The 25,324-nt window shown below is 36.2% G+C and overlaps 2 protein-coding genes across 11 annotated transcripts in view; one reads left to right on the top strand and one right to left on the bottom strand.

The window, feature by feature from the left end:
* LOC122024015 (ubiquitin C-terminal hydrolase 13-like) overlaps window positions 1–11,087 on the top strand; it is a 30,331-nt gene extending 19,244 nt beyond the window's left edge. For 3 of the 4 annotated variants that reach the window (XM_042582511.1, XM_042582510.1, XM_042582513.1), the window contains 11 exons: window positions 2,878–2,933; window positions 3,037–3,214; window positions 3,319–3,420; window positions 3,565–3,636; window positions 3,840–3,905; window positions 5,344–5,409; window positions 5,590–5,676; window positions 5,982–6,095; window positions 8,630–8,704; window positions 8,791–8,877; window positions 10,605–11,087. In XM_042582511.1, the coding sequence (XP_042438445.1) occupies window positions 2,878–2,933; window positions 3,037–3,214; window positions 3,319–3,420; window positions 3,565–3,636; window positions 3,840–3,905; window positions 5,344–5,409; window positions 5,590–5,676; window positions 5,982–6,095; window positions 8,630–8,704; window positions 8,791–8,877; window positions 10,605–10,646 (945 nt within the window). In that variant the 3' untranslated portion in view covers window positions 10,647–11,087. The other variant, XM_042582512.1, reaches the window with a different exon arrangement.
* LOC122024014 (transcription factor MYB3R-4-like) overlaps window positions 1–25,324 on the bottom strand; it is an 87,892-nt gene that overhangs the window by 33,780 nt on the left and 28,788 nt on the right. The window lies entirely within an intron of this gene.

The following is a 25,324-nucleotide window of genomic DNA, read 5'->3' as shown; positions in this document are numbered from 1 at the left end:
CTCTACGGGCATCATATGTTGGAACACTGATACGGTACCAAAATAATATCGTTTCAGATAAAGATTGAAATTCTGGCATAGCTTGAGATTTTGAGCCTTGGATGATGTTGCAGTTTTTGGCATTATATTTATTTGGCACCATATATAATTGCATACTAAGCATAAAACAATATGCTCAAATAGTTATCTTCGCCTTGCATTTTTACCAGAATAATTTTGCATGTGTGAAGTTTTCATGAAGACCACAAATCTGTTTAATCTAGATTCTGAAAAGCCTATATTTGTATTTTGATAAAACATTGTATGGATGTAAAACATATTCTGGTCCATTTAGTAACAAACTAACAATTACTTATAGACTTAAGCCTTCTCTAGATGATTGTGAAGTTCAGAGTGAAACAGGAGAGAATAGTGATTCTAGTGCCCGAGTCCCAGTGGCACATGTGAGGCATATATTCCAGATGAATTAGCAGAAGGGAAGGAAACAGTTGGAGGTTAGACAAAAAAAAAAGGGAAGTAGAGGGGAGGAAGGAGGTAAAACCATGAGCTTGTGAAAGCATAAAGGAGGGAGAAACAGAGAAGAGAGAGGGAAGGAGATGTTGGAGAGGTGAGGAGATGTGGGAGAGGGAAGAGGAAGAAGAGTGGGGCAAGATGAGCAAGAAAGTTGCAAGAAGAGATGAGAAAGAGTAAGATGGATGATTCTAGTGCCCGAGTCCCAGTGGCACATGTGAGGCATATATTCCAGATGAATTAGCAGAAGGGAAGGAAACAGTTGGAGGTTAGACAAAAAAAAAAAGGAAGTAGAGGGGAGGAAGGAGGTAAAACCATGAGCTTGTGAAAGCATAAAGGAGGGAGAAACAGAGAAGAGAGAGGGAAGGAGATGTTGGAGAGGTGAGGAGATGTGGGAGAGGGAAGAGGAAGAAGAGTGGGGCAAGATGAGCAAGAAAGTTGCAAGAAGAGATGAGAAAGAGTAAGATGGATGAAGTCAAAATCCTGGCTAAAGAGAGGTGGCCAAGATATCCAACTATTAGCCAATAAAGCTAAAGAAAAACAAATGTGGAAGGATGTAGTGACAGCAGAAAAACTTGAGGCTCCCTGTAACACAATATTGTATCTCAAACTATCTACTTTCTAATCTTTTAATGCATGCTTTTAAAGGCCACACGAATCATAATGCCTTTCCATGCCGGTTTGCAAAGTGAAGACATTTTATTCTGCTGGTCGATTGGCATAAAACTGTAGGATTGTTTGCATGTGAGAGGGTTTGATTGTATTCCAAACAAAAACAACTCGAGCTAGGTTGGTGTATACGTGATGTGGAAACTTGAAGACCAGCAAACTTCATCTTCTTCCCTATTTTCAATCCTAGCTCTCTTCACAATAGGTCCCCAATTGTGATGAATTGAGAAGAGGCATGGGTTGGTAGTTCCTGGGCAACCATCTTCTTCATGATGCAAGGTCAGGTGCAGAGAGGATTTCATAATGAGGCGTAGACAGAGTTCATGGCAAGGGAGAATTACATATCTTTCGACGAGGCTAGGCGTGGGTTACTGAACAATGAAGTCTCCTACTTCCTCTTTTTTCCTTGACTTTCAACTACATTAAGATGACACAGCTTATCAGGTAACAAACATTATCTTCAAGTTCTAGAACTACAATGGCCTATCCACACTTATCCACATTGTGTAATTCCTCTAGGATTATAGAATGCCCTTAAGCAAGACAAAGTTTACTTTGGATATCATAAAAGAAATGTAAGCTGGAATTTGGATCCTAACTGGAGATTGTAATTTTTTCCTAAATGGAATTTGGTTGATGCCAAATTGAAAAATCTCTTTCAGTTTGCTTGCTTGAGGAAGAAGATTGCAGTGAAAATTTTGTGCTAAAGCTAAGATGTTTCCAAAGTTTGCAATCTTGTTTTGAGTTGGGATATCATTTCTCGGCCACAATGAAACATATTGTGCATTCCAATTGCCAGTATTGGTGCAGTGCTGAATGTTAGAAGAGGAGGAGAAGGGGGGAATTAAAGTTTCTCATCGAGGTCGATTGTGAAAGCTTTATTTTGCAGATGACAGACCATGCATCGATCATGAAACACCTATCCTTCGCTTTCAGATTAGCAGATAGATGAAACTTATCCATGAGGTGTGTTTGCCTACTCACCTTGCTAGGTTTTGCACAATCAAAGCACCTCTCTTGAAATTACCTAGCGACGTCATCAACTCGTGTTCTCAAATACCCAACCTTGATTAGCCACCTCAACTCATTAAAGCTTAGTTAACCTTTGAGGACTCTAGATGCATTGTTATCGTTGACTCACGTTCCCGATTACCTCACCTTGATCAACCACCCCCTTGCAGAAGCTTGTCCAACCTCCAAGGAAACTCTTGTTGCATTGGATATGATGTTGTGTTGTATCGTGAAGTCCCATGTGTTAATGGCAGGTGAAACGAGAAGTTTTGTCCATGCCGATCAACATAAAACAAGATTTTCATCCATTGGTGTTGCACACTCATTGTGCCCTTCATATGTGCTTTTATCAAGGGGGCATCATCCAAGTGCTAGTTATTTCGGGATTGAGCTCTTCTCAGTTTCAATATGACATAACTAAATCTGTGCATCTTTTTGTGATGGGTGTGGGGTGTGTTAAGGCTAGGGTGCTTCATGCCTATAGCACTCCTTTGATAAGTGTGGCATTCATATTGTGCTTTTATTGAGGGGTGATCCTCCCAAGTGATTTATAATTTTAGGATGAAGTTCCTCGTCAACATTACGCTGATTGTTATGTACTCCATTCCACAATTGAATTGCTTTCCTAGTCTCTAGCTACTAACATATTTTTCCTGATTTTGTTCTTAATCATGTGATGATATATAGGTGGTTCATTTTCGATTGTTAGAGAAGCCAACAGAAGAACATTTTAGCATAGAGTTGTAAGTGCTCAATCTTTATTATGTGCCTTTTGTTTATTGTAATGGGTTTGGTGTACATGATTCAACTCTATGTGGATCTGATAATCCTTTTGCTTTTGTGAAGGTCAAAGCTTGATTCATATGATACTGTTGTAGAAAAAGTAGCATACCAAATTGGTCTGGATGATCCATCAAAAATCCGACTTACACTGCATAACTGCTACTCTCAGCAGCCTAAACCTCAACCCATCAAATTTAGAGGGGTGGATCATCTGTCTGACATGCTTGTCCATTTGTCCCTGGTTTATCCTTTTTACCTACTTGATTATTGTTATTATTATTATTATTATTTTTAGTTTCAGTTTGTGTGCTGTATGTTAGAGTCTAATATTTTTGTTTATTACAGAGTTCTGATATACTGTACTATGAAGTACTTGACATACCATTACCTGAACTGCAAGGTTTAAAAACTCTGAAAGTTGCATTTCATCATGCCACTAAGGATGAGGTTGATTTTCTTTTTATTTTACCACTGTTATTATTTTGTATAGCATTGCCAACTTCAGGCTTGATAATAGATTTCTTTCGTAGAGTTTACCATGTTCAATTTTGTCAACTATTTTGTATGCATTTATACTGTGTTTTCTTTCAGGTTGCAATTCATAGCATAAGGTTGCCAAAAAATAGTATTGTTGCTGATGTAATCAATGATCTAAAGACAAAGGTGATGTAACTATTGCAGAATCTTGTTTGCTTCCTTTGTAAAGACCTACAGGCTCTCTTTTGTTTCACTATATTATTCATGTAAAAGTCTTTTGTAATACAGAATCTTTATCATGGTAATCTAACAGGATCACATACTTGAAATAATAGACTTAAATGTATGGTTTGGAAATGTTTGATGCCACTACCCTTTGGTTCAAGCAGGTTGATCTTTCACATCCTAATGCTGATCTTCGATTGATTGAGGTTTTTTATCACAAGATATACAAGGTAATCCATTGGCATTTGACAAACTATATCCTTTTAACCATCTGTTGTTCATGGCTGATCTTTTCCTATTGGAATGTCTCTATGCATCTTGGTCTAATCCTTCGAAGCTGAGATAATAGTAAGCATAACTCATTTGGATGATTTTTATTTGATTACTTTTAGGTTTTGGAACATTCATTATGGACGAACTTACTACACACATTCAAAAAATGTAGATCCGCTACATTAACAACCCCTCTAGTGTCGGCCCCACGGATAGGGAAGGAGGTAAACACAAGTATGCGTTAGGCGCATGGTCGGGTAAACCCCAGGTCGTCAATTTTTGAGAATCAATCCCTGGCCATTACGTTAGAGATGTCATGCGCCCACTGTCTGTGCTATGCACTAGGGGCCACTACACACATTCAAGATACAGTACTGTGGTGCATGTTGTTTGCAAATGATATTATTTTGGTAGATGAAACACATGAAGAAGTAAATACTAAACTAGAATATTGGCGGGAAACACTAGAAGGGAAAAGTTTTAGACTTAGTAGAATAAAACATAATATATGAAATTTAAGTTTAGCAATATTAGACGTAATGAGACAATTGTTAAGATAGGAGATGATGAGTTGCTTGGAATTGAGAGCTTTAAATATTTAGGATCATTTTTTGCAAAACGATGGAGGGATTGAGAGAGATGTCTCACAGAGAATACAAGCGAGATGATTGGGTACATAGAATACAAGCGAGATGATTGAAATGGAGGAGAGCATCAAGTATTTTATGTGACCGTAAAGTACTTCTAAAACTTAAAGGAAAGTTCTACAAAACTGCAGTTAGACTTGCTATGTTATATGGAGCTGAATGTTGGGCTATATGACTCGAGCACATGTGCAGAAGATGAGAGTTGCAGAAATGAGAATGTTAAGGTGGATGTGTGAGCATACAAGGATGGATAAAATAAGAAATTAGAGAAAGTCGGAGTTGCATTTATTAAGGAAAAACTCCGAGAGACATTTAAGATGGTACGAGTATGTATTTAGACGACCAATAAATGTTCCAGTTAGGCGATGTGAAACTATGGCAAACACACATATCAAACGAGAAAGACCAAAAAAGACTTGGTTAGCAACAATAAAACAAGATAAAATTTATTTAAGTATAGATGATGATACAGTAGAAGATAGAGCTCAATAACTTAAAAGAATCCATATAGCCGACCTCATCTTGTGGAATAAGACTTGGAAGACCACATCCAGTTCTTCTTGTTGTTGTGTACTTTTAGGTTTTGGAACTTTGGTGAGTTTTAGACATTTCAGTTTAGGCCATAACATTAGACTGGATCTTCACTACAGATCCTTATCTGCAAGTTATGATGTCAGATTTAATTACCTCTTGTCTGCCAAATGACTCATGTTTTGGGCTTGCCTACTGCGATTTCTTTTGGTTTCAGATTTTTCCTCCTGATGAGAAAATAGAGAACATAAATGATCAGTATTGGACATTGCGTGTAGAGGAAGTAAGTTTTAAGTATCTTATTATTTTGTTCTTTCTGTGGTTATGTGCTTATTTATAATTCCAATGTTTGTTTTTCTGAATAAGCATTTCCATCTCGAGATGGATTTGCTTCCGTTCATGTCTAAGTTTCCTTTTTGAAATGTGAACTACTTTGTAATTGTCATTTTTTCTTGCTGCATAGATTCCAGAGGAAGAGAAGAACCTTGGTCCCCAAGATCGATTAATTCATGTATACCATTTCATGAAAGATTCAATTCAGAATCAGATGGTTTGTAGTCTTCATTTGCATCTTTCCCTTCTCATATAGCATTGCATTATAAAGTGTTGTTTTCTGCGCTGAGTATCCCTCTTTTGTCATTCAAATGCTTTACTTGTTTATATTAAATTTCTAGCTACTAATGGCCATTTTTGCTTCACCTGAAAGATGTTCTTTTTGCTTGGACTGGAGGGATGGTTATTTTGTTACTCTCATGCAACCTACAATTTTGCTCCCCTGAAAGTGTTACTGACCTTAGTTTGTACCAATAATGCATGTCTTTTAACTAACATTGATGTTATTTGATTCTTTGACAGATTCAGAACTTTGGGGAACCCTTTTTCATGGTTATTCGTGAAGATGAAACTCTAGCTGAAGTGAAAGTACGTATTCAAAAGAAACTTCAAATTCTAGATGAAGAATTCTCTAAGGTAACTGTTTTCTTATGTATTACTTAATTTCAGGAATTTCCTGTTTCTCTTCTGAAAACCCCTTTTTCCTCTAAAAAATTGATGCGTTTCTACTACATTGAATTTCTTTTTTAATGTTGGTGGGTGTTTGCATTTTGTGTTGGGCCATCAATGTACAAAGCTAGTATGCAGGCTTATTAGAAAAGATGACATATAAAATGCTAGTTCATTAGGGGATATTAGCTCTAGCTTTAATGCATGATTAACTGAGAAAGATAGTTAAAGATGATATACATATCTAAAGATGATTGGTCAATTCTATATTAGTATAAATAGACAAGTTGAATCGACTAATCAACTAGAGTTGAAATTGTGAGGGCTAGAATGAAGATGGAATAAAAAAAATTAAAATGATTTAAGAAATTTGAATATTTCTAGTGATTTAAGGTTGCATACAATTCAAGGGATAAGTGCTATATAGCTAGCTCATTTAGTTGGACTAGTCATGGTTTGAAATCTCATATTGTGCTGAGCAACATAGTTGACACAAAAAATGTCTTTTGTGGCATGTTAAACATGTGAATGAGGATGAATTGAGATAATATAGTTTGTGTCCATATAAGATAATATTAAAATTGTACCATTCAAGATGGAAAACAACGATTGAATTTTCAAATTTTTTTCCCATCTCCTTCCTTTTTTTCACCTCCAATTTGCCTCAGACACCGTACATGGGAACCTTGAGATACCAAAATAGTATTGTTCTAGTCAAAAGTCAAAACTCAAGATTTCGAACTTTGAGAGTTTCAATCAAAAGTTGAAACTCCTGTACCACTTGAGATTTTGAACCTTGAGACCAAGTTTCAAAATCTCAAGCCGTGTCAGAATGACAATGTTTCGATATCGTGCCGACATTCAAATGCATAGTGCAAATAACGGATTAGAGGTTGAAGGAGGAAGGATACATTGTCTATGCCGAATAGTATCGAATTTCGGTAATTTATTGGAAACAATACGTTTTGATAGTTCTCCCTGCATGGTACGAGATTTCAAGCCATGTTTGGGACTAACATTGCTTTTAGATGTTGTATGCAGAGAGAAAGGTTTCAAGTATCATTCTAAATTAGAGTTTTGGTCTGCTGATAACATGATAAATATTGATACCGTCCATTATTGACACTTGACATACTTCAGTATGCTCTAAAGTGTATTGAGAACTATTCAACGAATGTTAGTCCTTTACATTTGCCTTCTTTACCTCCAAATAGAAGCTTATATCAATTCAAAAGGCAAATGAATTAGAATTTGGAACAAGTTTCAAAAATATAATGAAAAATTCAACTAATGATTATACCTTATTCATAAAAGAAACAGTGGATTTAATGGAAGCACCAAGTATTGTAACATCTAAGTGAGATACACCCTATATGTTTAAAGAACTTAATCAAATACTACTCTCAAGACATTTTGTGTTGGAATTGGTTTCTCCAAATGCCCATCAATATATATTGGTTAATTATTATTGGGATTTGGACTATATGATTGACACAATTGAAACTGGAATGCACACAGATATAAGATGTGAATATACATAGGTTCCCTTTGCTAGCTATGTAGAAGCTTTCCCTTTACTATTGCTTACAACCTTTTATAGTGCTTGGGATTGAGACGTTGGAGGTTGTTTTGGAGGATATTTACATTGCTAAAGTCTCCCAAGAAAACTGCATCTTCACTTGTAGCTTCTAGTTTCAACCTCTTCAATATGTTGGTGCAAGAATTGAGATGTCTGTGGGGATCTCTTTATCAAATAATGAATCCTTAACTTAGGCAACACCACAACAATCTTTCATCATCCTCATTCTTCTATTTTATTATTTCTCGCAAGTAGTAACATGAGTCACAGTGAATGTAGACCATCTAGCCCAAGTGACGATAGGAGAGGCGATTTTATGCTTTTGTATGAATGAGTGAGAGGGTAGAATAGTTTCTTTTTTGTAGCCATTTGGAAATTTCATTTGTAATAAAATACAATTTCCATCAACTGTTGGACACCGATCTATAATAAAATTTAAATTTTATGCTGCAGATGCTTGATCCTTTTTAAAAATAAGGAAAATCTATCATGAAAAATATTAGAAAATAAAATGTCAGAGAAAACACTGGAATGTTTCCATAACCAATGTAGTATTGCAGATTCTAATAAAAAATTGTTTCTCAAGAATTCCTGTGCCAATTGAATTTAGAAAAAGTTATTTTTAAGAAGATTTCATTAAATATGCAGTTTGCTACTAACAAGAACTGAGTGCAATGTGAAAAATCACTGAATGTTGCAATATAAATCTGCCTCTGCATAGTTAAGTAATTGAATGTTTTCTACTTTAGTTTACAGTGTAAAAGCTTGTCCTATCCAAGCATATTTACTAACAGCCTCTACGTGTAGGTATATATATTTAAATTAACATATTTGATTTTGATGTGGTTCTAAATACTACTCTAAAATTCAATTTACATTTCACTGATGTTAAGTATAAAATCTAACTTCGAGCTTTAAATAGTGGAAGTTTGCATTTGTGTCTACGGGTCGTCCAGATTACTTGCACGATTCAGATTTGATCTCAGTGTGTTTTCAGGTTTGTTGTACTTGCAGATATTTTGATTAAATTGAGTAAAGTATGTCAAAAGAGACATTTTTGTTAAGCACTCTGTTCTTCAATAGAGAAGAGACGTTTATGGAGCTTGGGAGCAGTACCTTGGTCTAGAACACTCAGACACTTATTCAAAAAAGGCATATTCAGCAAATCAGGTGAGTTATATTTAATTTTTGTAAACCCATTTTCATAGTTAAAAATTTTCAGACTTTCAGGAGAAATAAGTTTTTTTTTTTGAATTCATATTTGAATTGTCACAAATTTTTGGACAAAAAAAAAAGGCGATAACGCTCACCCCCAGCGCCCCCGTGGACCTTGCCCAAGGCGATCACGAGGGGGGTTAATCACGGTAACCGAAGGGATTAAGGGCGCAGTGGACTGAGGGACACGGGGATAAGGGATTTATGCCCTTGCTGCCGCCGCGATTCGAACCCGCGTTCTCATTGGACAAACTTCTACGCCCCAACTACTTCGGATAACCCCGTGGGGCGAATTGTCACAAATTTTTGATGCTACAGTTGGATGCCCCTAATCCTCTACCTAACCATAAGCATGGGACGAAACACAAAAATTCCAACTGAATATTTTCATAATTTTAACTTTCAAAAACTTACCAATATATGCACAACTACCAAACTTAGCTCAAACATACTACATTAGGTACATGGCTCTTGCCAACATGGCCATCATATGATTTAGGTGATAGACCAATATAAATTGCTAAAACGGTTCAGAAATCATCCTTAATCAAAAGCTATATAGCATCCATTATAAACATCCGCATCCATAAGAAAGTCATTCGATGTGTTGATGTCCTAGATCAATGTTCTAGTCTGATGTAATGGTCTATGCGCGCATATAAAAAACTGCATGATCAACCTAAGTTACCACATAAGTGTTTGCATGTAAGGATGATAACAGTAATACCTAATTCGCATGCAAGTATATCAAAAATGACTTTGCACAAATAGTTGCATATGAAATCCTCTAGCATGATGCATATGCATGATGAAACAGATACGATCCAAGAGAAAATATGAGATATACATGCAAAAAAAAAGAAAAGAGAAATAAACTAATAGCAGGACTTCTTTTAAGTTTAGGTGCAAGTAATGATTGCCCTTATGAGTTTTTCTGATTCAGTGGAAAAGAAAATAGAACCTACCTCCTATGTTGCAATTAATTAAAATAACACCAAATAAATCATGAAGATAGGTGAAAAAGTCTCCTCTGCCACAACATTTTTGCTAGCTCGGCATTGCTGAAGGACAAGAGCATCGAGCGTGCATGTTATAACCACCCACAAATGAAAACTTTCACAACAGAATTTTACCTTACACTAGGGAACACCAGCTTCTGCTTTTAGAGATGCAAACTCACTGTTGTCAGAGAAGGGCAGCAAGAAAACTTGTGCCTTGGAGGAGAAGAGTTGATTATTAACATTGAGATAGAAGAAATTGATTACTACTGCTTTGGGGGAGAAGAGGAAGAAATGAAGGGCCAAAATTGAATCAATCCACACTTGTCCCTACTCTCAATTGGCCAATCTAACACCAAATAAACTTGAATGGTGTTCAGTTGTACTAAAACCATCTTTTAAGCAGAATGGATCGACCCTAAATATACCCCAAAGGCATCTAAATGTCCCTAATCCTCCTAATTGAACTTTGGAATCTTACCCGTTATATATAGGCAAACATGGTATGTTCTCCCCACCAGGATCAAGTTTATTTCTTATATATGATTGCATACATTTCAATGGTTGCATGTACCATTTGTTTATAGGAAAGTTGCTGAAACCAAGAAGTTTCAAAAAAAAATTTCTGCATTTAGTTTCCAAAATATTTAATTTATTTGTTTTTTTTTTCTTCACTGCCTACAGAATCGTCATACTTTTGATAAACCAGTAAGAATCTACAACTAAGGTCTCTGGGTTGCAATCTTCTTCTAACTCAAAGAATGTCAATGCCGAAGTTATAGCATGAGAGGCCGTTGAGATCCTTGATCTGAAGGCAGCACACTACCTGCCTGCTTGACAGCACTCTCAGCCAGGTTTGAGGCAACCATGAAACTGGAACTATGCTTTCATTAATGATCATCTCTTTGGACTTTTTATGTGCTCGTTTGCCAAGGTCACCAATTTGGTTGCAATTACTTGTTTTATTGAAACATGATGCCTAAAGAAGATTAGAAGAAAATCTACAAAAAATGCTGGTCCCTTCTTTTTTTATTCTTGTCTCTGCTGTAAAGGGGGTGTATATATCACTTTTAAATGGTGGTTGGTGTTGATAGTAATGCGTGGTTATGTAAAAAGAATCGCTGTCCCTTTTTAATGCCACATTGTTCCTAATAATTTTTTTCCCCATGATAGATAGATTGCGCTTTAATTTTGCCTGTTCAGTTTAATTCGCCTATTAGAGTCAGCTAGAGTTTTATTTTTATCATAGATCCAATCACAATCTGAATTCCCATGGGCATATGAACGCCATGCTGAAGTGAGGCATAGTCAACGTTCCTCACCTTCCGTGTTTCTTAGAGAATTAGAACAGCAGTGTTTCAATTGATAACTTCCAGCCTAGTTTAAGATTAATGTTTCTCTTAATTAGTTGAAGTTGTCTTTGAAGTTCATCCTTCATTTTTGGAATATTCCGGTACGTTAATTGTGATTTGAAAGTTGCTTTCATCGTACTTCTAGTTTTGTGCACTCCATCGAAATGTAAGCCTTCTCCAGTTGTTTCATAAAAATTGTATATAAACACATCATGCGAGTAATTATTTGACATTGATCCTTGATGTCTTAGATTATATTGTTGTTGATAGAATAGTGGAGGATTGCTATATTTGATATATTTTGATTATAATACGGTCCTCTTCTATAGAGGCGATACTAGAGTGGACCCGGCTTAAGGCACATGTCATTATGGCCTATGCCTGGGGCCTCAATAAAATTAGGGTTCATTATTCTTAAAAAAAAATTAAATAGATTTAATAACAAAAATTTACTTTTTGACAATAGCTGACCTTCGATTTTATACATGACGCTTAGATTTCCACTCCAATCCTCTTCATTTATCCATTCCAAAGATAACTCTAATTAATTTCATATTAATTATAATTATTATATTCTCCTACCATTCTATCTAAAGTTACCATCTAATTTCATTTTTTTCTTTCACATTTTGTAATTAACTGATGATCTCATATTTTCATTGACTCATTTCCTCATCCTTTGTATTTTTTTCTCCCTCATCTGTATTTTTTTCCCTCGTCATCTTGTCGATGATTCTTACTCTTAGAATACGTCCTTTGCCTCCCTTGCTCGATAATATTTTTTCTCTTTTCTTCTTCTTCGAAATGTTCTTTATTATTCTTTATAAATAATAAATTAAGGATGGAATGAATCTAACATCGGTGGAAAAATAAATTATTAGTAATTATATGAAAAATTATTTCCTATATTTCTTTTTTGGTGTAAGCAAATTACTATCATCACATATTTGATTTATGCATTTAAAAATCATAAAAATATTATTAATATATTTTCTATAATTTTTAAGTGCAATATTGTTAAGTGCAGTTTATTATATGCTACTTAAATTATCATTCAAATCGAAAAGTTTAATTTTTTTAAAAAAAATTTAAAAATTTTTTGGCCTACGACCTCATGGAGAGATATGATAAGAAAATAATAAATGGGGAAATAATCATCTCCTGCTTGTGTTCATCTCCTGATCTGGTCTCACATTGACTCAATACCTTTGCTACTGGTGCCATTAACTACCAAACCTCATCTCATCCTCGTTGGCTCCTTTTCAAATTGAAGTATGGATCAGTGCACACATCAATTAATGGTTCCTCGAAATCCATAGCTATGCTGTAGATATTTGAATATTTCATAGTTTGTGCAGATCATCCTGAGCCATTAAGCTGTCTGATCTGACTTTGGTGATCTTGAAAGTTAATTGGCTTATACTTTCATCCACCAAAAGTGGGCAGAAAGAAGCGACTTTGTGGCGAGAGCAAAACTGCATGCTCTCCGTGTGGTAGCAAAATGAAATTACACTCATGTCAGATATTTCTCAGAGTTTTTTTCTAATTTATACTAAGGGAGGTAAATCATGTGATTATGTTATAGTTAATTGTCAAATGGCTAAGAGGCGGAAGGAGTTTTTTCTCTGAAAACACATATCTATCGGGAATTGATCCCTACCTTATTATAACAAATAGTCATTCTCTAGTCAAAAGTGTAGAGTGTTGTAGCAACTAGAGGAAGCTCCAACAAATACTTTAATGATTGCTAAGGTTAAAAATGTGAATGAAAAAAAAATAGAAAGGAAAGGAGATTTCATTTTAAACGAGACTAAAAGTTTTAAGATATTATGTTTAGTTTATATTGTGTCACAAACATAGATGTTGGTCATGCGTGAGTTCATAGGAGGTGTAAATTTAGAGTCCGGATTGTATTGAACTAATTAACTTATCTGCAAGCATGATTTATGTGCGTTGAATGTCGGATCGGTAGGGTAAAATTTATCCAAATGAATGAACTAATGGGGATTAATGCAGAATCAGTAATCGCTGACTGAAACCATTGACTAGTGGCCACCTTCATTCCCAATCTTTCTCTCAATTGTGCATTTCGTTCGACAAAATTTTCATAATAAGAATTGGGTACTTTCTCAATTCACCACAAATAACCTGTATTAAGTTACGATCATAGTTTCTCCATTGTATCATCAGAAATAGACATCCATTGTAATCTCGAATCATCATTGTCGTCGGAGGGGATAAATTTATTTTTAAAAAAATTATATTTAATGCAAGCCTCAACGTCTCTATTTCCGAGCACTTAGAAACTCACTCGGACTCGGGATTACTTCTTGAGTATTCTGCATCTCTTTCTTGACTAGGTACAGCCACTCATTCCGGCTCGGGCGACATTCGACAGTCAGACGACTCTTTCGACTTGAAACTTGGCTTGCCCTCGGAGCACTTGGCAAACTCAGTGACTCGGCCATATAAGACGGCCGTTATACAAGGTAACTCAGTTTTTTAGATTGTTCAATCATCCCAAGTAACTCCTCGTCCTTTTATATTAAGTCTTCATAATAGATAAATTAAAGTTGAATTTCAATTTATAATTTTCCCACGACAAAAATTGTCTAACAACTTAATCCCTCACGCTCCATCTCTTCAAGTGGCGGTCCTGATCACCTATTAGCAAGTTGTAGGTGTATATTAAGCCTGAACAGTTATGCCAACAGCTTTACTTTTTAAAATGATCATATTTACATTATTATAAAATCATAATTACTACCCGATTTTAATAACTCTCTAACTGTTATAACTATATAGTTGTAACCATTATAATTTCAAAATTACTATCGATATTTCACTAGTATCAATCAGAAATAGACAGTATGATTTATAGTTATTATAACATAATATTAATTTATTTGAACTAATATTAACTAGTATTGATAAAAAAAATGAAAAGTCCATATTGTAAAATTTATGCATTATAGTTAGCACAACATAATTTTATTAATTGATCAAAATGTAAGTATTATTATAATATAATATTGAATATTATTGACTAGAGATGGAATACTCATATTGTAACGCTACTTTATTTTAGCTATATCTATATAGCTATGAACTATAATTTATAACAATTTATTTATATTGATCATGTTAATGTTATAGCAGTTGTGAATCTTTAACTATTATAATAGTGTTAAAAATAAGGATAATTTCATAAATAAAAAAGTATTGACATTAATGAAATGTCCTTTTGATAATAAATCATCAAAAAAAGATGTTGGTTCCCTGAGATACAGTGTGATGGTAAGACATGGATAATTCCCATACAATGAGGGTTCGAATCTCACATTAGGTATAACAAAACTATTTTACCGACAATAATCATAATTGAGGATTGGAGCTCGATGTCGATGTAGTTTTTGCTGTAGAAGTTCGCTCGAGCGTGAGTTGGGCACAATCAAGTCACAACAAAACAATTGCAAGGTGATGGCACAATAAAATTGATCGAGGAATCAAGTTGAAGCTCGTATTAATCTATATTTTGCACTGTTTCGGCAAGCTACTTTTATAAGGCATTGGGGGCACCTCCATGCATGCTAATCCGATCCAACGATGTCAGCGTTTATCCTCTTCCAGGCGACTCTAGTGTCCCTGAGCTTCTTCGATGTGTTGACATCTATCCTCACAACTTATCCAGTGTGGAGTGCCTCTTTTTACTCGAGGCGCCTCTAGTGTTTCTTGTTGGTGCAGTTTATACTAACGGTCTAACTAAGGTTTTAATGAATAACAAAGTAAGTAAAGTTAGGTATTGTCGTGATCTAACCACTTTACCAAGTGTGCAGGAGTTAATCAGATAGGTCAACGGGCTGACCAGATATCTGGTGGGAAGTATAGATAGGTCAACGGGCCGACCAGATATCTGGCAAGAAGTCCAGATAGGTCGACAGACCGATCGAATATTTGGCAAGAAGTCCAGATAGGTCAACGGGTCGAACGGATGTCTGGCAGAAAGTCCAGTTGGGTCTGCAAATAAGATAATTAGCAAACTGATAAGTAAAGGTAAGTCACTGGAGGAGAGTGACTAAGTGAGGACGCATCCCAGTTGAGAGGACAATAGATGTCGGTCCAGGTTATGTCCATTTCAGATACCTAATCTGAGACCTTAATTAGTTCCGGGTCTTGGGAGGATAGGAACTAATTACTACTCATTATTATAACTGTGTTAACTATATTTTGCAGGATAGATGTTTTAGTTTTGGACTAGTATTTTTTTGTAGGACAAAAGAGCAAAAAACCTTCAGATGAACAGTACCCGAAGGCGCCTGCAAGGCTGATGGAAGGCACCTTTGCACTATTCATGGAAGGCCCCTTCCGTAGGATAACTTTGGACGTCTTCATGGATACGAGCCGGGACGATCAGGATCAGACTTCTCGGGTTGAAGGTGCCTTCAATAGCGATGGAAAGCGCCTTCAATGGCGATGGAAGGCGCCTTCAATGGCGATGGAAGGTGCCTTCCAAGCCCTTTATAAGGATGCTCGCCCAAAGCTTCATATACAACACTCATACAAGCTTCTACGCATCCAAACGGCTTTCCGACTACTCCAGGTTCCTGCTGCTTCCCTGCTACACTCTATTGTCACTGAGAAGTCGACCAAAACACTAAGCGCGAATCGACCGACTTCAGACATAGTTTGGTAATGTTTGTAATTGCACTTAAATTCTGCAACTGGAAAGTATAGTCTGTTACACTTCTTTGATCTCCTTTCAATACTCAATTTTCTCTTTCGGAGGTACCGAAAGAGACTTTTAGTATATTACCCATCGATAGGTCTGGAAGATATTAGAGTAAGAGTCGTCAAAAGATCTGAACCAAATAAACCACTTGTGTTCTCTTTGTGACTTTCCATTTTCTTATTTCTTTTTCCGCTACACGTACTTGTTTCTATTAAAACAATAAAACAAGATTTTTAAAAACCATGTGATTCATCTCCCCCTCTCTCTCACGTGTAACTCGATCCAACAAGTGATATCAAAGCAAGGTTTTGCTATGAATTGATACAACCACCAATCAAACCGGGGGAATCATTTTTAGACTTTTTTTTTAATTGGTAAAACTTTACCTATTCAGACAATATTTGCTCGTTCGGTTTTAACTCGTAGTTGGTGCAACACCACTTGAGCCCTTCGATATTTTATTTCTCAAATTCTGCTACTCCAAGACCAAGTCTTGGTACTCTCTTTAGTCTTGTCTTTTCAGTACTCAAATGACCCTAAACGAAGGGTACAATACTATTCATCCCCCACTCTTCAACGGGGATGATTTCTCATACTGGAAGAAGCGGATGGAGGTATACTTAAAGATTGACTTCGACCAATGATTCAACATTACCAAAGGGTACAAGGCGCTAACTGACAACGCCGAATGTCCAATGTGTTAGTACCCCAAGGTAGTTTTGATGTGATCAACAAAGTCAGGTTATGTCCTGTTGATTTTTAACCTCTGTGTCTAAGTGCGCAAGAACATAGGAGCATAGAAAGTCGAGCGAAAGATGCAGCTAGCGAGAAGGACGGTACGGGAGAGAGTTGACGGGCTCGGTGCATCCCAAGGACAAGGTGCTGCGGAAGAGTACACAGGCGGACGAGAAGGAGGCGTGCAGTGTTTGCGAGGGACGAGAAGCCGGAGCGAAAGATTGCTCAAAGGCCGAAAGTTAGGTCCGAGTGAGCCCTCTTTCGAAAGGTCAAGATCACCCAAGTGAAGATGGAGCGGAAAACCCAGACCTAAGCGAGCGGAGCCGGAGCAAGAACCCGGACCAAACAAGTTAACAAGCTGTTAACTCGGGTCCGGGCGCCTGGACCATGAAACTTATCCAGATCACGTCAAACGCGATCCGTTGTGACGGGGATAAAGTTTTATCCCCTCCAAGCGCTTGGAACCCTTCCAGGCGCCCCGATTAGGATTATAAATACAGTCCTGGTCCCAGAAGCCTAGATAGAACATGAGAGAACACTTGTAAACAATGTTTTTTATCTAGCTTCGTATTTTTAGTACTTCAACTACTATAAAGAGGATTCTCCGTCTGAAGAACAATTTAGTGCGCTTTTTATCTTCTTTAGATTAACAACCTCCTAAGTTGTAACCAAGTAAATTCTTTTATGCCTCCACTTTGCTTTAGTTTTTTAGATTTACTTTATGCAAGTGTTAATTTTGTTAAAGCTATAAAGTTCGGAAAGGTTTTTCGTTTCTCTTTACAGGGTTATTCACCCCCCTATAGCCAGCCGTCAAGGGTCCTAACACAATGGACCTGAAAAATTGGAATCTGAAAATGAAGAAGAAGGTTCAGATTGATTTCAAGGCCCTCAATACAATCCAGTGCGGGTTGACCAAGGAGTTATATGGAATTTATATAATATTGATATAGAATTTTTGAAAAAGACTTTCCTCCCTAATGTCCTAATATAATATAAGAAAAAAAAACTTATGATCTTTAGATAAAGATCTAGAATTTTTGAAAAAGACTTTCCTCCCTAATGTCCTAATATAATATAAGAAAAAAAAACTTACGATCTTTAGGATCTGATGCTACACCGCTGCTCAATACCTTAATGGATCAACTCTATTACATAATTTAATTCCTAACTTTTATCCTATATCACGGGATAAGTAAGCAAAGCAGTTCTTAACTCTATCAACCAAATAGCTTGCTAATTGATTTTTACAGTGCTTTCTCTATCAATTCAATCCTTTATCCATGGAGTATATATGCTTTATCCATTTCTTCTTAATTTTGGTTCTCGTGAAGTCTCTTTACTTACTGCAATTGAATCGTGTCAGCCCACACGAAAATGCCAAAGAATTATGGGACAAACTCATAGAACTACACGAGGGAACAAATGACGCAAAGGTAATAAAAAGATATTTATATTTAAATAAACTATTTAATATAAAAATATAGGAAAGCGAGACTGCTAGTCAACTACATGCGAGGATAAAAGATATCCTCAACGGACTTCACACAATCGACCACCAGATGAAGAACCGAGATCTTATAAGGTATGCTCTAAACGTATTTCCTCGAAATGCATTGTGGACATCTATCGTGGATGCCTATAAGATTTCGAGGAATTTGTCCAAGTTAAAATTAGATGAACTTTTTTGTGAATTGAAGCTACACGAACAGACTAATGCCAAAATCGAGAAAGGTATTGCTCTTATTGCAGGAACGTCGAAAGGAAAATCTAGAACCAAGTCGGAACCTGAAGTCGAGTCTGACCCAGACTCAGATGATGAAGAATACTCGGTGAACTTGGTAAGAAAATGTTCACCAGGAGAAAGAAGAACTTCACTAACAAGGACCTGTAGAAGATCAACTCCACCCCCAACTCTAACAACAAGAATGTGACATGCTTTGGATTCAACAAGAAGGGGCACTACAAAAATGACTACCCGAGTCTGAAGAAGAAGAAAGCCCTCAAGGTGACTTGGGACGAATCATCTGCAGAGGAATCGGACGGCGAAGAACCAAAGCACACCAACTATCTCGCACTGATGGCGTACGGACCAGAATCGAAGAGCGAATCAGAAGACGAGTCCAAACACCCGTCGAGCCATGAATCCGCACTCGGTTCCGAAGGTTCCGATAAGGTACATTTTGGTTTAACCAAAAAGGTTTTTAAAATTATTGCATGTTTAAATAAGAAACTAACTAACTCTGAAAATAAAATAAATGAACTAACAAAAGAAAATAAAATACTTAATGAACAATTAAAATCAAATTCAACAGTTAAGCCAATTTAACCTGAAATTTCAACTGAAGTTGCAAAACTTGAGGATGACAATTTTAGATTGAAAAATGAAATAGTCGAACTTAAAGAATTACTAGAGAAATTTACAACCAGATCCAAATACCTTAGCATGATACTTGGATTGCAAAGAGCTGTCTACAACATGTCTGGACTCGGATATAAGTCCAGCTCAACCAACAAAACCTTTATATCTTTAGTTAACCAAAATCAAATTAAAGCTTGGGTTCCAAAAGCGTATCTAACCACGCAAGTAGGTCTCAATCAATTTTATATACCTAAAAATGAAATCCGCCATCTAAAACCAAATCTAACTAAAAATTCAAAAATAAACCTAAAAATTAATTCAAAACCAAACCAAAATAAAAAGCTAAATTTCAAAATAAATTTAAATAAATCAAACCTAAATCTAAAAGGTAAAATAAAGTCAAACTTAAACAAACAAAATAAATTCAAATCAAATAACTTAAATTACCATCAAGTTCACTAAAAAATTAATCGACACAAACTCAAAACTTTAAAATTAGCCAAATAATTCAAGAGGAGACTCCAAATTAACTAGCACCTCCAAAATAATAGTTTACCCGACTAGGTAATTATGATTAGTCAAAAAGGAACAAAAGTTTAACTTGATCAACGATACTAGTGAAGTTTTGGATGATAGTAGGTTAGGAAAACTCGTCTATGCATGTCTAGGAAGATATGACTTTGACCTACTGCATTTGGCTTAGTGGAACTAACTGAATTTACCCCTTGCGAATCCTAGCTGGTTAGACCAGAGTTTTGTTATTAAGTTCAGTGGATAGAACTATTTGAAAAACTTCGAAGGCATGGTTACTCTAATGATGTCCAGGTGACTCACCATAGCCCAGAAGTTTATCCGAAGAATGTCTATTTGCTGAACCCAAAGCTAAACTTGAATCTAACGCAATGTTAAATTGAACCATAAAATTCAACCTAAACTCATCTTACATAATTATAGGATACCTTGATTGAAAACATAGATTAGGTGAAATGACTAAGGATCGTAAATTAATATTAAATCAAATTTAAATTAAATCAAATTAAATAAAATTTAAATTTAAATAAATTTAAATTAAATTAAATTAAATTAAATTAAATTTAAAATAAATTAAATTAAATTTAAATTAAATTAAATCAAATTAAATTTAAATCTAAATCAAATCAAATCAAATCAAATCAAATTTAAATTAAATCAAACTAAATAAACTTAAATTAAATCAAATTTAAATTAAATCAAATTAAAATAAATTAAACTAAGTTAAATAAAAAAAATTAAATTAAAATCAACTTAAAATTAAATTGAGTTAAAAAAAACCTCAGGCGCCTACCGAAGGCGCCTCCATGTCAATTAGAGGCGCCCTCGGAAGGGCGGGAAAAATCTCTCCTAATCAATGGAAGGCGCCTTTAGTTGTTTGAAGATGCCCTCCATAACACATGCATGGAAGCCACTTTCCATCAACATTGAAGACGCCTTCGACCAAGCTTTTTCCAGTTAGCAGAGCATTGCTCTGTTCGCGAATTCATCCACGATCAAGGCGTCATCCAGCGGTTTTTCTCAAATCTTTCCTCAAAAATGCCTCCTAGGTATACCTTAACTCAATCTATCTAGTTAATATTTTGTCACGTGTGTATATTTCTTGTCAATTTGTGTTTATATGTTTTTAGGAAACATCGACATGTTACCCATAAACCTAATAGTGCTCCATCTACTGATACTAGGTTTCCCTCTAAGCAGCTTAGATTAGATTTTCTGGAATACACATATGTTGCATTGAAATATAGATATCTAAGTAGGACTTTCTTCACCCAGTACTGTGCTCCTATTATAGAGATTATAGATTACTATCAGTTGGATAGTCTAGTTTACTATAGTCATTTAGTAAATTTAGATGTATGTGCCTAGTTTTACAACAATTTAGTTAAGTTAGATGACTCGACCTATTCTACCATAGTTGGTGGAAAGGACTTTAGTTTTTCCCCTACTTTATTATATGATAGCTTAGGACTTAGGAGATCTGCATGTTGATTTTTATGCTACCCTAGTAGGGACCTGCCATTTGGCGAACCCTACTCCTACATTACATTAGATATTATCTATATGTATTTTTTTTAAGGAGGAGAGACTGCCTACAGTGACTGGCTTCAGGTCACTCTCTCTTAGGGTACAGGACTATATCCTATATCGAGTCCTGACTACCTGCATTTTTCCCATCACATCTCGCAATGTTGCGATGATGCGACCATCTCATTCATTTTTTCTGTATGCACTATGCCAGCGCCTGGACATTGACATTGCATTACATATATTCCACAATGTCATTCGTGCGTCCAGTCTCGTCACTAGGCTGCAGGTTCACATACCATATTATCACATTCTGACATATATATTCTCATCCATAGGGGCAGACGTGACTTAGGGTATGACCACTCCCCTTAGCGCATATGACGAGATTCGTCGGCGTCAGTTTGCATTAGTGCATATAGACGTCACTGCTCAGGGGGGGCTAGCCTAAAGAGTGGGACCATAGCCAGATATACTAGGCGAGGACGAGGATGAGTTACCACCCATCATTCCCAACGAGGAGCTACCAGTATTCACGGCCGAGGAGCTCTTCGGATATCCTCTAACTCTGACCTAGCCCTTGACCTTGACCCAGCCCTCGACCTTGACCCATCCCTCAACCTCGCTATCTGTCAAGGACCAACTACTTCGACTCGAGGAGTCCTCCGCACAGCTACGACAGTCAGTCTCAGATGGATTTAACATCATTCGGGGAGAGATGACTACCGAGAGGAGATTACCACTAGTTTTTAGCAGATCCTCCGAACTGTGCGAGCACCTGAGCAGCCTCCACCTTCAGTTGATGATCAGATATAACTTTATTTACTTTACAGTGCATGTTTTGGATTCTATAAATATTTGAACATATGTTATTTGCCACTTTTTACCTTTGTTGCTTGATCAACTAGGAATGTGTTTCATAGAATAGGGCTGCTATTTTTTTCTTTAAAATAATTTGAAAACTCTAAGGAAAAACCTTTTTTTTTAAATTTCCATTTCCTTAGGCTTTTGAAATTAATTGCAACCTTAATCTAGATCAGATCCTTAGAAAACATGTTCCTATAGACCTAGGACTTGAGCATCTCACAAACACACTAGGACTCTCTTGATTGTATATTCCAAAACCTTGAACGACATGAGATACGTAGGTCCTTTGTCTGGACTTAAGATGTTTATATCAGTGCATCAACATAAGTCTGGGAGTAAAATATCAAATAGAACAGTAATTAGGTTAAGTAATCCATCTTAGTTAAAAACTAACTAGACAAATATACTTAACTTGACTAACCCAGTGAAAATTACTATCTTCTAATAGTCAAATAGTAACTACTGGTTAGACATGTAAGAATATTTTCTAGATGATTAGATTACTTTTAAATATTAGGTTCAGGGGAGAAAATGATTCTAAGTTGGAAACTTCTTGAAAATAAACTATTTCTAAATTTTTAAAAGTATGCTTTTTTAAGTTTAATGTTAAAGTTGTTTTGTAAAATATTTCATTAAGTATTTATTTTGAAAATCATTTTTATTCTGATACTTTCTCAAATTATATATGCTGAAAAATTAGTTTTAAAAATATTTTAATTTTTGAAAACTACTTTAAACCAACTTTGAAAGATGTTTTTGACCACCTTGGAAAGGTTTCATTCTTGCAAAATTTATTTCCAATTTTCCTTAAAAATTTTCATATTTAAAGCATCTTAAAAATATTTTCTAAGTTCAAATTCCTACCTAAAGTATTTTGAACAGTTAATATTATAATATTCTTTAAACTCTCCCGATAATCCTGAAATTTCTTTGTTGCCAAATATTTATTATTTTTTTACTTAGTAGTTATTTACTTATGATTTTTGATTAATTTCAAAGGAGGAGGGTTAGGGTTTAAGTTAGAAAACAAAGAAAAATTAAAAACAACTTAACCCTAAAAATAATCAAGAAAACAAAACAAATTGTCTCAATTCTTGTTTCTCTTAATCATTTCTTGTGCCTGCTTTGCATATTTTTATCCTAACTTAACCCAAGTTGTCATTGCATCAAAAATGATAATATTGTTGGTACAGTTTACACTAACAGTCTAACTAAGATTTTGATAAATGACAAAGTATGTTAAGTTAGGTATTGTTGTGATCTAACCAATTTACCAAGTGTGCAAGAGTTAACCAGATAGGTCAACGGGCTGACTAGATATCTGGTGGGAAGTCCAGATAGGTCAACGGGTCGGTCAAATATCTAGTAAGAAGTCCAAATAAGTCAACGGGCCGACCAGATATCTAGCAAGAAGTCCAGATAGGTCGACGGGTCGACCAGATGTCTAGCAGGAAATCCAGTTGGGTTCACAGATCAGACAACTAGTAAACTGCTAAGTAAAGGTAAGTCACTGGAGGAGAGTGACTAAGTGAGGTCGCGTCCCGGTTGAGGGGATAGTAGGCGTCAGTCTAGGTTAGGTCCATTTCGAATCCCTAATTTGAGACCCTGACTAGTTCCGAGTCCTTGGAGGACAAGAGCTAATTACTACTCATTATTATAACTGTGCTAACTTTGTTTTGCTGGATAAATGTTTTAGTTTTGGACTAACATCTTTTTACAGGACAAAAGAGTAAAAATCCTTCGGAGGAACAGTACCCAAAAGTGCCTTCAAGGCTGATGGAAGACGCCTTCGCACTATTCATGGAAGGCGTCTTCCACAGGATGAACTTTAGACATCATCACGAATAAGAGCCAGGACGAACAGGATCAGACTTCTCGGGTTGAAGGCGCCTTCAATGGCGATGGAAGGCACCTTCCAAGCCCTTTAGAAGGATGCTTGCCCAAAGCTTCATATACAACACTCATACGAGCATCTACGCATCCAAACGACTTTTCGACTGCTCCAAGCTCTTACTGCTAACCTACTACGACTCTACTATACCCTACTGTCGTCGAAAAGTCGACCAAACACTGAGCGCGAATCAACCGACTTCAGACATAGTTTGGTAACATTTGTTAATTGCACTTAAATTATGCAAACAGAAAGTGTAGTCTGTTACACTTCCCCGGTCTCCTTTCTGTACTCGATTTCCTTTTCCAGAGGTACTGGAAGAGACTTTTAGTGGATTATCCATCAATAGATCCGCGGGATCGGGGTTTTGGAGTAGGAGTCGTCGAAGACTCCGAACCAAGTAAACTGCTTGTGTTCTCTTTGTGACTTTCTGTTTTCTTATTTCTTTTTCTACTGTGCGTACTTGTTTCTTTTAAAATGATAAAATAAGATTTTTTTTTTTTAAAACTACGTGATTCACTCCCTGTCTCACGTGTGACTCGATCTAACACTTCCCCTTTGGGGTGCCCCTGTTCACCTGAGGCACCTCTGCTCTTTTTGTTTACCTAAGTCACCTTCAACCTATTGAGGCGCCTAGAATACTATTCATTTAGCTTGATTTTTCGGTTCAAGCTCCTGCAAAATATGTTAGTCCAATAGCAAAACTACCCGCAAAATAAAGTCAACACATGCATGAACAGTTATATGTTTGTAAATTAGATCTTATCTAACCAAGACCAGAATCTAGTCTTGGTTTCAACTTAGATTTTCAGGTTAGATCTAAGTTGGATCAACACCTATAATCCCACTAGAAATCATCCTTACTGGAACTGTTTCTCTAGATTATTACCTCAACTTACCATTTGCAGACTTGTCTCTTTGAAGTCTGATCTTTTTATCCACCAAGACTTCTTGCCATAGATACCATTGGGACTTTAGCAAGTTGTTTGGTCCTACTGACTCGAGTGAATTTCCTGCCAGATATCTGATCCACTCAGACCAATCTTTCTTGTTAGTTATCTAGTCCTCTTTGTTGGTGCAAAATCCCTCAGGTCAAGGTTGACCTGGTTAACCAAGCTGAGTCTTGGTTTGGGTTTAGATGTTTGACAATAAGATATTGATCGAAGAAGAGTCAAGTAGGTCAAGGTTGACCGGATACTTGACTAGGAAGTCCTAGTGAGTGAAGCTAGGCAGAAGGAAATCCTAGTGAGTGAAGCTAGGTGGAAATCCTGGTGAGTGAAGCCAGGTGAAAGTCCTAGTGAGTGAAGCTAGGCAGAAGGAAGTCCTAGTGAGTGAAGCTAGGCAGAAGGAAATCCTAGTGAGTGAAGCTAGGTGAAAGTCCTGGTGAGTGAAGCCAGGTGAAAGTCCTAGTGA

This window comes from Zingiber officinale, chromosome 9B (genome assembly GCF_018446385.1).
Source record: "Zingiber officinale cultivar Zhangliang chromosome 9B, Zo_v1.1, whole genome shotgun sequence".
NCBI lineage: Eukaryota > Viridiplantae > Streptophyta > Magnoliopsida > Zingiberales > Zingiberaceae > Zingiber > Zingiber officinale.
This window is presented reverse-complemented; position numbering and strand designations above follow the sequence as displayed.